Source organism: Halyomorpha halys, unplaced genomic scaffold (assembly GCF_000696795.3).
Source record: "Halyomorpha halys isolate HHAL.00 unplaced genomic scaffold, Hhal_1.1 Scaffold1088.1, whole genome shotgun sequence".
Classification (NCBI taxonomy): domain Eukaryota; kingdom Metazoa; phylum Arthropoda; class Insecta; order Hemiptera; family Pentatomidae; genus Halyomorpha; species Halyomorpha halys.
This window is the reverse complement of record NW_027107060.1, coordinates 40,817-55,734: the sequence shown is the minus strand read 5'-3', so window position 1 is coordinate 55,734 and position 14,918 is coordinate 40,817. Positions and strand designations below refer to the sequence as shown.

The following is a 14,918-nucleotide window of genomic DNA, read 5'->3' as shown; positions in this document are numbered from 1 at the left end:
ATTTCTTTGGAACCAACATTTAAATAGGGAGCTATAAACCAAACTCATCCGAGCCAATGTCCCAAGAAAATTCAATAAATATATAAACTTTCTGGATTTAGTGAATGACACAATTCTTTCTTATTAAAATACAATAGTTTATTTCATATCATCAGCAACGTTTCGGGAGATTTCCCCCATCTTCAGGCTATTTTATTTCATGATATGAAATAAACTATTGTATTTTAATAAGGAAGAATTGTGTCATTCACTAAATCCAGTTTAATTCCATAAGACCCTTCCAGTAAAAAGATTATTAAGTTTAGAATATAACAATATGGTTATGAATGAAGACCATATGAATAATATTAATATAAAATTTTTGGAAAATCTACGATTTATTTTGCAGCATGACTATGTAACAACAGCCTGAAGATGGGGGAGATCTCCCGAAACGTTGCTGATGATATGAAATAAACTATTGTATTTTAATAAGGAAGAATTGTGTCATTCACTAAATCCAGTTTAATTCCATAAGATTCTTCCAGTAAAAAGATTATTAAGTTTAGAATATAACAATATGGTTATGAATGTAGACCATATGAATAATATTAATATAAAAATCTTGCAAAATCAACGATTTGTGCTGCAGGATGACTATGTAACAACAGCCTGAAGATGGGGGAAATTTCCCAAAACGTTGCTGATGATATGAAATAAACTATTGTATTTTATTAAGGAAGAATTGTGTCATTCACTAAATCCAGTTTAATAAATATATAATTCTTTATTTCAAGGCCATGTGCCTGAGGGCCGCTTCTATTCATGAAGCTCTTCCCTAATCATTGGCATTATAAGGTAATATTAATAACACCCAAATTATACAATAATTCCCAACCATTTATTGTAATAACAATAACAATACCCAATCGTAAGCTTCTTCTGCAATGAAGGTCCTAGCTACTTCTACAAATATTTTATTCACTAATAAATAACTTTTCATCAATGCTAGGATCGAGAATCCTTTTTCGAGTGAAAAACTCAAAGATTTTTGAAATCAAAAAGCTGTGTAACTTCACCTTATAGCAATTTCTTCTCTCATCATGATCAGTTTTACTAATCCATCTTGGTTGTCTCCAATAGTTTTTTAGTACAATTTAGAATTATTGTGTACGGTTTATAATATGATGGAAGTTGTAAATCAGAAATGTTCGGACATTTCTTCTTTTACCCAGATAATTTTATATCATTAAATATATTATAAATTCCAGAATCTTGATATGTTTACTAGTTCACAAGGAATATTATCGGTTTCGGCTGACAATTTTAGTTAAATTGATATATGATTTTAATTTCTGGATTGCTATTTTTACTTCCTCCTTATTATGTTTCTTTATAAGTGGTTTTGCAGCCTAGAACGTAGTAGGTTGTTGTTTTTGATCGGTTTAAAAATACTGTAAAAATTATTCTTTAATTTCATTCGATATAGTTATCGGATAATCTGTTTTTATTTCTAACCCACTCCAGACATATAAATTTACGCGAACCATCATTGCACACTTATGTTGTTTCCGATTAAATTTTATTTATATAATGTAATTTACAACTGTAAAAATAATAAATACAATAAGTAACTCTGTGGAATGTTTCATTTACACTTGAAATTCTTGGGGAGGAACCACCCATTAATGGTATTTCAAGTATTAATTTAAATTACAAGGTCCAAGGGACTGTTAAGGATGAGAGATTAAGAACTAATGGGTTAGGATGGGTGAGGAGTTTACCATGAAAAGACGCATATCTGTTTTGGGCCAAATCTGCAACGAATGAGATGTTAAGCTCTTTGTGGATGAGTTTATTTGTAACGTAATAAGGAGCATCAAGGATTTTACGTAGGATCTCGGATTGGATGTGAGAGGAATTTAATGGTTCGGTAGAGCCCCAGAGCTCAATTTCATATGTCCAAATTGGTCTGATTATCATAGTGTATAATAATTTTTTGTAGTGAATGGGAAGTTTAGAGCGTTTGTCAAGAAGGTGTTGTAGCAATTGAAATCTACGAGATTCTTGTCGTTTCAGTCTTGTATGTGGATTCCATGTAAGTCTCTTGTCAAGATGGAGTCGATGGAGTCTTAAGTATCGAATCTGTTCAGTGGCAACAGGCATCAACAGGCGTCAGTGAAGCGATTAAATTAGTTTTTTTTGTTTTTTTTAGTTTTTTTATTTCTTTCGTGTTTAGGATAACCTATCTTGTATTTTTACGGAGTGTTTAATTTATTTTATTTTTAATATTTTCAAGCATTCTTCATTAAGAGAGGATTTGTTTTGTATTTTTTACCTTTTACCTGGAATGGCATAACCCAACTAAGTCTTTATTACTGTCTTTCTCCTCTAATTTTTCTACTGAATTAAATAATTTTTTTAATTTTTCTGGATAGAAAGGAATTATTTTAAATAACTTGGTCCAAAATGTATAAACTTGACCATTTGCAGAATATTATGTTTAATTTTTCCTAGTATTCGTTGGCTAGGATTACTATTCACAACCACCAATTCTAGAATAGTGCGTTCTATGTGCTCTGGATAAAATATATAGATATCGGTAGTCCACCTTCTGCGCGCTCCTTTGACTTCCCTTTCCCCTACTCACAGTCTTTTAATATCATTCTATTGCGAATACTCTTTATAGGATTTACTGGGTTAAAGTACTTTAGTGATTTTCTCTTTTTGTTTTTTCGACCTACAATTGTCATTCTAACGTAATGCATGTTCGCAAATATTGACTACGAAAAAGCTTTTGATCTTGTTCTATGTAACTGATGAATTGTAAGAAATATATGAAAGGTTTAGCAAACCCGGAGCTCGCCGCTACGAAACCGATGTTCATCAAATAATAAATCCTCAAGGACCGGACCTTACAGCTTTGGTCGATTTCAAGCAATGATTATGTGATTCGTTCATTAGCTATCTTATCAAATTTACGCCACGCTCTGCAACAGGACGTAATATATAATTTTACTTTTCATTGACAGGTAAGATTTTAAAATTTATATTCAGAAAAAAGAAATATATACCTTGATACTAATTTTCTTTTCAATTTGTGCCTTTAATTGAAAATAAGCTACTTGTTGCCTAATTGGTCATATAGATAAATTATTAAAATAGAGACATAATACATGTTTTTTAAAGGTTTATTTTTAAGTTTATGTGTAAATGATATATAACGATTTTTAGTTTGTATGTCATGTTGAACCAATAATAAGTTTTTTATTTAACGATACAGCCACCAGTTGAACGTGGATTCGGACCAGCAATGTGGTTATGTCGTGCGGAATAGTATAGATGTTGTCCCGTCTGACTTCGGATTAATAAACCGTTTGAAGAATTTCAAAATGAAGAAATTCAAATGAAGAATTTGTGATTTAAATTGTGTTGTACATAACAACAAATGATTCTAAAAAATATCAGTGACGCAATAAATCGATTACTAATGAATAATTTATACTTTTTGCTTATAAAGAACGTTTTAATTAACAAATGGTTGGAAAACAATTAAAGATGAATCTCAGAGGGTATCTTATCTGAAGGAAAATGCAAATTAGAAAAAAAATGTATTCAAATATACTTGTATAGCACGCTTTTTCTGACCGGGCATAGGCCGTGTCCTAAGTAGACAAACACAGGAAAACTTTTTTTTGTTTTTTTATGACCCCCTTCCTAGTCATTCCTGACGGGGGGGGGGGGGGTTATCCAGTAGAATTCTAACCATGGTGGGAGGGGGGTCAAGTTTACATTTCTTTGGACCATCACAGAATTGAAAAAAAGTCGAACCCCCAGGCCGAATTCGAACCGTCACCGCCAAAGTTTCTACGCCTCAACCACCTGAGCCACGGACGGCCCTTCCGCCAACGGGCTACGGTGTTGGTCGCGTAGTTGCTTGATATAATTGAGAGTCCTTATTAGACTTCAAATGTACAATTAGGACACTTGACTACATTCCTTATGTTTTTTGTTTTTTTTTGTCTACATAACCATCGCCGTAAGCGGGTCAAAATTGTTTTCATTCTCTGAGCACCATTCCTCTTCCCTAATTTTTTTTTTAATAATTGAGTTTTTTTTCGTTTTGATCTGATACCGCATTCATCGAAACTTTTTCAGAGTCAACCAAATTGAATTGAGAGAGGGTAAAGCAAGGTTTGAGGTTTTTCTTTCTCGATCCAACCAGTTTTTATACTTTCTCTGTAAGTTCGTAAAGCTATTATTTCACCGAATCTAGTTTAACTTTAAAAAACTATATAGGGATTGAAGTAGTTCTATTGGAAATTAAGGATAATTCTAACGGTAGAATTTATTTCGCATATATTACTACAAGATTTGACGAAAATCAGGACTTGCACCATCAATTAATTGAAGTCTATTAGACAAATAAGTCACTCGTTTTAATCGTATATTTTGTAAAAGAAATACAACACAGTGAAATACATAACGAATATGAACAGGAAATATATTTATATATACGACCTAAGTCTAAATTAACGGAAAGATGGCTTGTGCAATAGAGATTGCACAAGATATTTGAATGCAAAATCTACTAATAAAATTCTTGCACCTAATATTCACTCATATTCAAAAAGATGTAATGACTATGAAGCCATAAACAACCATTTGAATAGTAAAATGAATTTCAGAAAATCGTTTAACGTCGAATTACTATTCTATTTTTAATTTTAAGACCTTTCCATAATGTTAACGATAATTAATCATAATAGTCTGTAAACCCTATTTTTTTTTTTTTTTTAACGAAAAAGAACAATATCTATAGGAAACCACAACTATTATTATTATCAGAGTCACGGAATTCATTAAAATTTCTCTGTTATTTTGATGTTTTAATCGTACACGACAATGACTTTTTTTCAAGAACATATTTTGCTTGTTCTGTCTTTCTTGTTGTTGTTGTGAGCTTGTTTTAATTCGTTAATGGAATATTTGTAACGATGTTTTTAAGCTTTGAATTATCAACAGAATACTGTAAAAACTTTACCCCCGAGAGATGTGTAAAAATAAACTTAAGATATATTTAAATGTAAAATTTATTGAACTTTAGTGAATTATTAGTAAATTTAGTGAATTCTCTCAGACTATTGAGTCTCATAGATCCTGACAGGACACGGAGGGATCCGGAGAAAGCAGCAGAACTCAAGAAAAAACATAAATTCCTGGTGCCCCATGTGCGGAGTCCCTGAAACAGCTAAACACGATGGTTGATTGCACAGCAAAAGGACACCAATCCACGCTGTCGAGAAAGACCGGGATTCGTCATCACCGAATCGGACTTTGCCCGTTTGGTGGAAGAAGAGAATTGTCCCTTTTTCAGGGACTTCGTTTACATGTGGTAGGAGGTGGTGGGCCCCACGGATTTCACGATGGGAAGGGATTGGCCAAGAAGAGGAAGCTATCCCAGACTGAGACCAGGAGACTTGGACCAGGGTGGTGAACTGGAGGAGGAACCCGGACGAAAGCAGAGCACATGCTTGCTAGGCGGCAGGGGACACAGTGTTACTGTGCCACTGTAAGGCTAAAAATTGTTTTCAAAAAAATGTAACCTTCTCACCACTCCAAAAAATCGTAGAATAAGAATATAAAAAAATAAATCGTTAATATGTGGCAGCAGTGACATGTGCAGGCCCAACGCACATGAGTATGCCAGAAATGGCGAGGAAGGTGGATAAAAAAATAAAAAAATGCTCGGTAGTGAGGCTCGAGGATGAAACACATAAAATATTTATAAATAAATATTAAAAAAAAAATTCTCATTTAATACTCTTTTTCAAAAAAGACCGTAAAATATATCAACTCATGTGTTGATTCTTCCTTACTCTAAATTTTTAAAGTTTTTGAAAAAGAATAATGCCCAGTTAAAAGAATAGGATTGCCTCCTGAAATAATGATTTTACTTTTTCTATTAACGTTAACTTAATTTTAGTTTTTTCCACTCAAAAAAAAAAAAGGATTTCTTGTCACAATAATAGTAACATCAGTTAGATAATGATTTGAACTATCTATTGTTGATCAAACATCGATGCTGAAGAAATTAAAGAGAATAGAGAGAGAGAGAAATACTTTATTTATTTATCTATGCTGCCTAAATACATTAGGTTGCTATCTCACACACCATACTTATCAATCCGTAATCGGACAAATATACATTACACATACATGGTATAATCATAAAAATAAGAGATACAATAATAGGATATAATAAACAATTTTTTTCACCCCTACAGTTTCCTTTTACAATCCATTTCGGTCTGTACAACAAATACAAATGTTTCATTTCCTATTTTATATAGTAATGGAATCACTAATTTCCTCGTGTTAAAGATATGCTTATGATACTAATTGTTTTCGGAGCAAGCATATATTTTTTACACATTTTTCAAAGATATTGTCTATAGTATGTGCCGGTTGGGCATCGTTCACTCGTTTTAAATTTAAATTCAAATCTGTACCACTACAACCCATGAAGGGTCAGGGGTTCAGTACTTGGTAAAGAAGTAGTGTCACTAGACTAACGGTTGTGCAAGGAGGTGACTTGGTCAGAATCACGATCGACCGCCAGATTTTTACCCAATTTAAGAGGCTGGGTGGACCCCAGGAGGGCTCCAGAACTCACAGGAGTTTACTCACGGCTACAGTGTAACAGAAAATAATTTTCTGCCCCGCCGGATTCGAACTCGGGTCCTTATAGTCAGTAGCCTCGCGCTTTACGCCGTGGCAACCGCGTTCCCTCGTACAATTAAGCGTATCCTTAACCCTATTTTTAGCTCAACAATTTAAGTGGTACCATTGTTCTTTGCATGTTCCAATCTCCTTAATATCTAAAGAATCGATATATGAACAACAACGTTAGTTTTCATATTTATCTTGAAAAATGAAAATTATAGTAATGTTTTTAGAAACATAACAAAACTGAGCAACAAGGTAAAAGTTACAGATTTGTTTTAGTCTATTATTAATGAATTTTAAAATTTTAAATCTGTTGTTTATATTCTATTTTACGGATATGATTTGAAAAGTGATGGCTAATTTCATTTAAAATTCAGTAAAAACAATAAATTAGTAAGAAGAATGAAATGAAGCTAGTATAGATTTTTCCAATTAGTATTTATTTCAACTAAAATAAAGAAGAAAATATCAAGAGGTTATATAATGTATAAACATTAAATGTAGGTTTTTAACTACCTTGTACTACTTTTTATCAACTGAATTGCTTCTAATTTGAATCAATTTATTATTCAAATAAATAGGCCATTGTATCCATTCATCTAAGAGCGTACCAATTTTAAATTTAATAAAAAAAAAAATCAAAAATGTTGAAACAGTTGTAAAACCCTCGAACTCAAAAACATTCATAACATTTTTAAAAAAATAAAGGTTAATTTTAGACATCTTGAAAGATTTCTGGAATTCAGAAAATATTATGTGCGTATTTCGCCAAACGATGGTTGAGACAAGATGTGCCTAGAGTGAGAGCGTTAATTCTGTAGAATTTTTTTGGCATAAAAATCAGATAGTTGATTTTTTTCGGACATATCACAGTTTTAGCGAAGATAAGCTCTCGTGATTTTATTGTACTTATCACTTAAATTATAATAATTTTCTAGTGTAATGGTAGTTCTATAAGCAGAATTTTTAGGCTCCAATTTTCAAAACTTCGTCTTGAAAATAATAATATTAAATACAAATTTGAATGTTCTTATGTTAGTTTTTAGCTAAAACCATTATGAAGCGAAACCTGAACTCAAACTCTTCCAATAAAATAATAATTTGAAAGTTTCGTAACTATTATTTTGGTCGAAAAGATTCCCTTACAATAACGCCATACACAACAACAAAATAGTAAAATGAACTTTCGAAAATCGTTTATTTGTGATTAAGTAAAACAATACTAAAAATACATAATAAAATACAATTTTGTACACTAATATATTGCATTAACTATATCAAGCACGACAACTGCAACTCAAAATTTAAAAGTCCATAATTTTTTCCTTCTTTCCGGCGAGTGTAAAAGGATTAAGAATCAAATTGGTGGCCAAATTCACGCTTAGAACTTTAAGGCTTCCACACTACAGGATCTCAGAAGTCATTACAGTTTTTTAATTTTTATTTTTGGGTTTTCTTTGTACACGACAATGATTTTTTTTTGGACATATTTTGAAATATCCTACAGCCTGTTCTGACATTATAATAATTAATTCAAATAAGTTTGGTAAATTTTCAATTAGGACCTAAACAACGTTTTTTCAATATATATAAAACTTATAAACGGATTATAAACTTGATTTGGATTTTTAAAAAAACCCGAATGTGAAATGATACCTTAATACTGACTGATTTATTGACGGAGTCCGTCCGCCTATACACTTAACAACTTATTTGGCACTCAACCAGCGGATAAGGCCCTCTGCATGTATATATATATTTCTTGTGGCATCGAAGTTTTCGTGAAGGATCCAGGGGAAAACCCGAAGGGACCGAATTCAAAATAAAAGTATCCAGGAGAAACCTCAGGATATCGCTAGTTGGAAAGGTAATGGAACAGTGCCAACTGAAATGGTTTAGCCATATGAGAAGAATGGGAGATGAAAGAAAGATTAAATGGTCGATTGAGGCCAGAGCAGAAGGAAAGTGCCCGCAAGGCCGAACAAGGCAGGTTCATACGTATTACGTCAACAGGCCTTGTAGATAATGGGGAAGCGCTCTGAAGGAAATGAGAGATTGCAAATTGGAGAAAATGCACCAATCCTTGTGGCAGCTTAGAGGTAGAGAAACAAGACATAGGTGTATTTATATATATAAAAAAGGTTTCATTAGGATGGCCTTGAAAATGCGAATTGAAGTGGTCATGGCAAGGAAACATTATAATATAATTAATTCTCCATTTCTATCTGAAAAAGATGTTTCCTGAAGCCGTATTATAATGTACAGGAATGTACAATGATACTTGAAAACTATTTTATTTAAGTGGGACTTGAAAGCTTCCCGTCATTGGAGAATCAACAATGATATAGCTGAATAAGCAGCAGTCAGTCACTTGAAGATTGACGGTCACAATTGTATTGGATTGTTATATAAAATTATCATCGAAAATAAAACAATTATTTAATGCATGTTATTTTAAATATAAAATGTGAATATAATATTTGAACAACTTACCTATCTCGAGGCTCGTCAACAGCTGAAATAAATAAAACCAAAAATTAGACTTTCTGTAAAAATATTTAAGATATATTAAAATAGGATAGTATATTATAAATTAATAAAATAATTTTGACAAAATAGAACTGCATACGTACTCAATAATACAAAACAATTTGACATATTTTTAATAATAGCACTCCAGCCATGAATAAGTTATCTGAATTCACTTAGTCAATACTTTAAATATATTTCTCTTAAGAGATGATGCAAATAAGTATAGCTTATCATAGATCTAGTATTATTCAGCATTTTTAAATGATTACACAAGTAATTATTAAATGCCAGCTATTTTAATTTCATATTGTCTTGTTCTTACATAAGCTTATGTAAGTCAACTAAAATAATATTTATAGAATATTTACTATAAGATTTAATGTGCTAATATAGTTTCATTTTTATTGATAGGAAAAACAATCTACTCCCAAATTATTAGATTTAGTATTCATCAACGACAAATATTTATTAAAGTGGTTTAGTATGTTTTTTTTTTATTATAAAATCATAAATCACTGGTCTGGAGAGGTTATGTCGATGTGACTTTTTATTAATAAAAAAGAGACATTAACCGTCCACTGATGCCTAAATTTTTATGTCTTCAATTAAATTTAAAAATTCTTCCTTGCGTAGGATGATTACAGGTAATGAAAATACACTACTATTTCATAAAAAATATTTTCAGGGTGTAAGGTTGAATTGATGATTAACTAATCTAAGACCAGTGTACTTATCACTACCTGAATTTTCCTCTGACGTTATTATCAAGAGGATGATATCAATCTTGAGTACAACGTCAGCAAGTAATGAAAAAAATTATCAAGATCATAATGGTACAAAATAAATCTTATCATGTCCGACGCAAGCGAAAGTGATGAAGGTTGGGAAGAAGCCAATCTTGTGTATTTGAAGTTTGCCTCTTGCTAATGCACCTGAACGAAAATGCTTACTTTTAATTAGAGGTGACCTAGCGAATCGCACGTGCAGGCGAGATAGAAGGTATTAAGTGAGGTTTTATAAATAAGAGTGAGGTGGAAAAGAAGACGAATGTATTTAGGTCAAACTTTCTCCCCATTCTTCAGAAGTATACTGACAAAGAAACATCAATCAAACATGGAAGCATCAAAATGACATTTTTCTGAAAGATTGAGGGTAAAACAAGAAGAAACCGAGTTCACAACACCACTGTCAGGTCTAACTTCATTGTAGAACCAAGTAATAATATAATAGATCGGAATCGACTGAAATAGCTTGGAAACATTTTACGAATAGTGTATAGTAGAATCTTTAGCGAGATCTATCGAGCTTGAGTGGAGAGGAGTCGAGAAAAATGATGACCTATAACTAACTGGAAAGCTAAAGTAATGAGGGTTTTCCAGAGAAGAGGAATAGATCGAAATAAAATGCAGTAGTAGCAAGAACGATAGATCTCTATCGACTTTGTCCACAGACACCATATGATAATGGATAAATAATTAATGAAGAGTAATTACTTTCTTGCATAAAATCTTGCCAAAATTCAAAGGCGTTTTTCCCACCTCCTTTCACTTCAGTCACTATTTCTTTCTCCTGAACAAAATTGCATTGTGAAGGTAGTCCGTGATAAAATGGTTTTCAATAGAGCAGAAGATGAGATTAATTAATTATATGCAATAATTGAGTCTAAAAAAACGTTTATACTATTACATCAAAATAAAAGGGGAAAGAGGTAAGTTTTGCAATTAACTTTTAAATAGAGTTAGACTAAGGGATCAATTCTTAGTCCCTCTACTAATATTTGAGGACCACGATCAAACCAGCAATTCATCATAGTGAAAATCATCTGCTTATTATTGTTTAATGATTTACTAACATCGTAAATTTTATTATGTAATCGAAATAGACTATGATGGGCGGGATGGTGTTCGCCGGCGGGCCGTAGCTACATGAAGCGATACACAAACCATTTATTATCTTAGTATATAGCCAGTATCAAAGCTCTGAGAATTATTGTTTGGAAAGAATTGATATATTTTATTAGAAATAAAATGTTTACGATTTCTATCTTATATAATTGTATCCGTGTCTAAACTGAGACTAACCCATGTGGGAAGGCTCAATCACTATTTATCATTTTAAATTTCTCGACCAAGTTATGTATATTTATATATAAGTTATATTTACAGGGTGTGTGATATAAATCTTAATACCTAACTCCCTCTGTTAACAACTCGAATATGTATAAATATAGGATTACTGAGTAGAATAAAGCAGTCTATTATCACCAACCGTGACTGCATTTTTTCGTTCCATATTTCCTTTTTTTTTTAGTTTAGAACCCGCTATTACGTATCTTCTTTATATATATATATATTTATTTTTTTTTTTTTGGCTCTGCCTTGTAGCCCCAAACCTTTGGCCGCCCAAACCAGCCTTCTTCACGTCTGACTATCTTGGACTGTCTTTATCATAACATGACACTCTTAGTTTACTCACCCTTGACAGGAAGAAGGCTCTGTTCGCGCTTGTTATACACTGGTCTATCTCAGTCCGTTGATCATTCATTGATGTTACTGTGGAGCCGAGGTTTTCGAAACTGTCTACTTTCGGAAACGAAATACCGTCCACGCAGACCATGTCGTTTGGGTAGATTTTTCGGCTTACAATCATTTATTTTGTTTTATCTCCATTTACTTGCAAGCCGATTTCCTCTGCTTCTCTGAATAGAGTTTTCTCTAGTCTTTCCATGTCATCTTGAACCAAGTTATATTAGAATAGTAAATAATTAACAAGAATGTGAAGCGTAGTGACATGACATGTACAGATATGTCCTAACTAGAGAAGTATTACACGATTGGGTAGAACGAAGAAAAATCAAATATATGTACTGTGGTGTTCTTCAAGGTAGTATCTTAGGTCCCATTCTTTATACGGTTTATACAGCTGATATCCCAACCCACCCTGGCCCAGTCCTAACAACATACGCTGATGACACATGTATACTTTCTGTAAACAACGACCCAACTAATGCCATCGCAAACACTACAGGCACACACAACATCTATTGAAGAATAGTGTAAAAACTGGAGAATCCAAATCAATTCAGACAAATCCCACCAGATCACCTTTACTCTCCGTCGTAAACCTCTGCCCTCCTGCCCTACAGTATCCTTTCTAAATACTCCACTAACGCCTGTTGAACAGATTCGATACTTAGGACTCCATCTTGACAAGAGACTTACTTTAATCCACACACAAGACTGAAACGACAAGAAACTGCTCGTAGATTCCAATTGCTACAACACTAACTTGACAAACGCTCTAAACTTCCCATTCACTACAAAAAATTAGTATACACTACGAAAATCAGACCAATTTGGGGCTCCACCAAACCATCCAATCGTTACAATCCAAGATCTAAAATACGTAAAATAGACTACGTCTTGTCGTCTTGACAATCTACAAGACGTAAAATCCTTGATGCTCCTTATTACGTTAGAAATAAACTCATTCACAAAGACCTTAACATCCCATTCGTTGCAGATTTGACCCAAAACAGATATGCGTCTTTTCATTCCAAACTCCTTAACCATTCTAGCCCATTAGTTCTTAATCTTTCATCTTAACAATCCCTGATAATTCTCCGAGGCGTCTGAAAAGAAGATGGCCACGGGACCTTCTAATTTAAATTAGTGTTTGAAGTACCACCAATGGGTGGTTCCTTCCCAAGATTTTCAAGTGTATATTAAACATACAACATATTTACCTATTGTATTATTTTGTACAGTTGTAAATTACATTAAATAAATAAACAAATATTTTCACCGTCATATCCGCAAGTGCAATGCTTCTCTAATCAGGACAAAGCCTTTATTATGGCCACATTTGCGCCCAATCTAGTCCAATATTAGCGTTAGTTGCTATATTGGTGTACGTACATGCATATGCACTTTAAACATAAGTACATACATACATATGTACAATATTACCAAGTGTTTGCTTCAATTCATTTCCCTTACATTTGAGGATTTTGGCTTTGATATACCGGCTATGCAACTCGTCTAATATCTTGAAACATTTAAGGGAGGTTGGATAAAAGTGTGGTTCTACCTTTAAACTGTCACATGCTATCTAATTTCCATTTCCATTACCCCTGAGACGTTATAATAAAACTGGTAATGACGGGAGGGGGGGGGTGGAGAAGACAGTTCAGCAAGTAGTAGTCCTTCTTGCCATGAGTGCGGTATAGCGTCTATTCTACATGTTAGTAACAATTTTTTTCATATACTTGTTTTGCCAAAGAATTTTGATATTGAACATTTCGGATAGTCATAAATAGCTATAACCCATAAAAATAACTTAATATGATCCTTTGGATGCAAAAGCAGAGTAAAGTTATGAAAATAATTGTTGGAAATGTATATAAAACAACTGTACAAAAATAACATCTGTTGGAGCTATAAAGATTCAAGCCCTAAAAGAAAAGTTTGATGCTTATGCCAATACATCACTGTATTAAAGATGTTTGAAGATCTAGAATAGACTCGGATGAATCATGCTGGCTGCAATCCAAATCTAAAGAAAATGCGGGTGGATACAAAAGTTATCTTGGTCGCGCTATATAAATGGAAATGAGTGGGTAAGCTTGTGCTATTATTGGAATAAGTGACCTATAATAAGAATCACAGATCCTGTTTTTTTTCTCATTATGGCTTTACACAGTTGCAAGAATCCATTTTGGCTTAATCACTGAACATTAGTGTTATATTTGTTCGACACAAACATTTGTTTTAACAAGTTTTTTTTTTAGCAAGAATTTCTGCAATGAACATGAATGTTATTTTTGTCGTGGGAAATTTATGGAAATGTGTGGTTAGAATTAGCACGGAATGTATAAAATGCTGGTATAGAATTAGATTTAATTAGAAAATCGGCCAACTATGTTTGCTGAGGCAATAAGTCTCAAGGACAATAAAAATAATCATAGCAAACGTATAATTGGAATTTAAACACTATAAATTCTCTTAGAGAATAAAAGAAAGAGTTAAAAACGTATAAAATATTAATTGAACAGTATAGCACGTCGATTTCTAGTTTTATTTATTTTTTTTTTTTTTGGAAGGGGGTTCGGAGAGTTTCGAAATGAAACTTGATAGGCGTGATTTAAAGTCAAGTTTTTTTGGTAGGGAAATGAATTTTCTAGTACAGACTCTTCTTCAGCGCACTTAACCATGTAATATCCAAAAGAAAGAGACATTTTAATTGTAAAATCCCTATACAGAAACTAGTTTTAAAAAGTTTTTATTTCGGTTACTTTATATCAGACGCGTCCTGAAGGCATGCCCAAAATCGCCAATTTTTTTTTTTTTTTACTAGTTATGAAAATTTGCTCGCAAACTGTGAAAAAAAACCTAAACAACAGAATTTTTAAAAATAGTGTAATATAAACCGTATATATTATTCTATTTTGTCCTATTGATATTATGAAAAAAATTACTATATATTTCTCACCATTTGGGTTTCGAAGCATTGATTTTTAAGAGTAAATTTATGTTAGTATATATCCGAAAAATTCCTTTCAATGAAAGGGAAAATTAAATAATAATAAAATAAATTGATAAGAATAATGCTTCTTAATAAAAGAGGAAAGTAAAATTAATAACAAAAAATAATGATATTGGTACACTTAAATAAAACAA

General features: G+C 32.4%; 1 protein-coding gene across 1 annotated transcript in view; it reads right to left on the bottom strand.

The window, feature by feature from the left end:
* bent (projectin protein bent) overlaps nucleotides 1-14,918 on the bottom strand; it is a gene marked incomplete in the record, with an annotated part of 246,334 nt that overhangs the window by 206,130 nt on the left and 25,286 nt on the right. Inside the window, 1 exon segment of the mRNA XM_067045412.1 lies at nucleotides 9,202-9,223. Coding sequence (XP_066901513.1) covers nucleotides 9,202-9,223 — 22 coding nt within the window.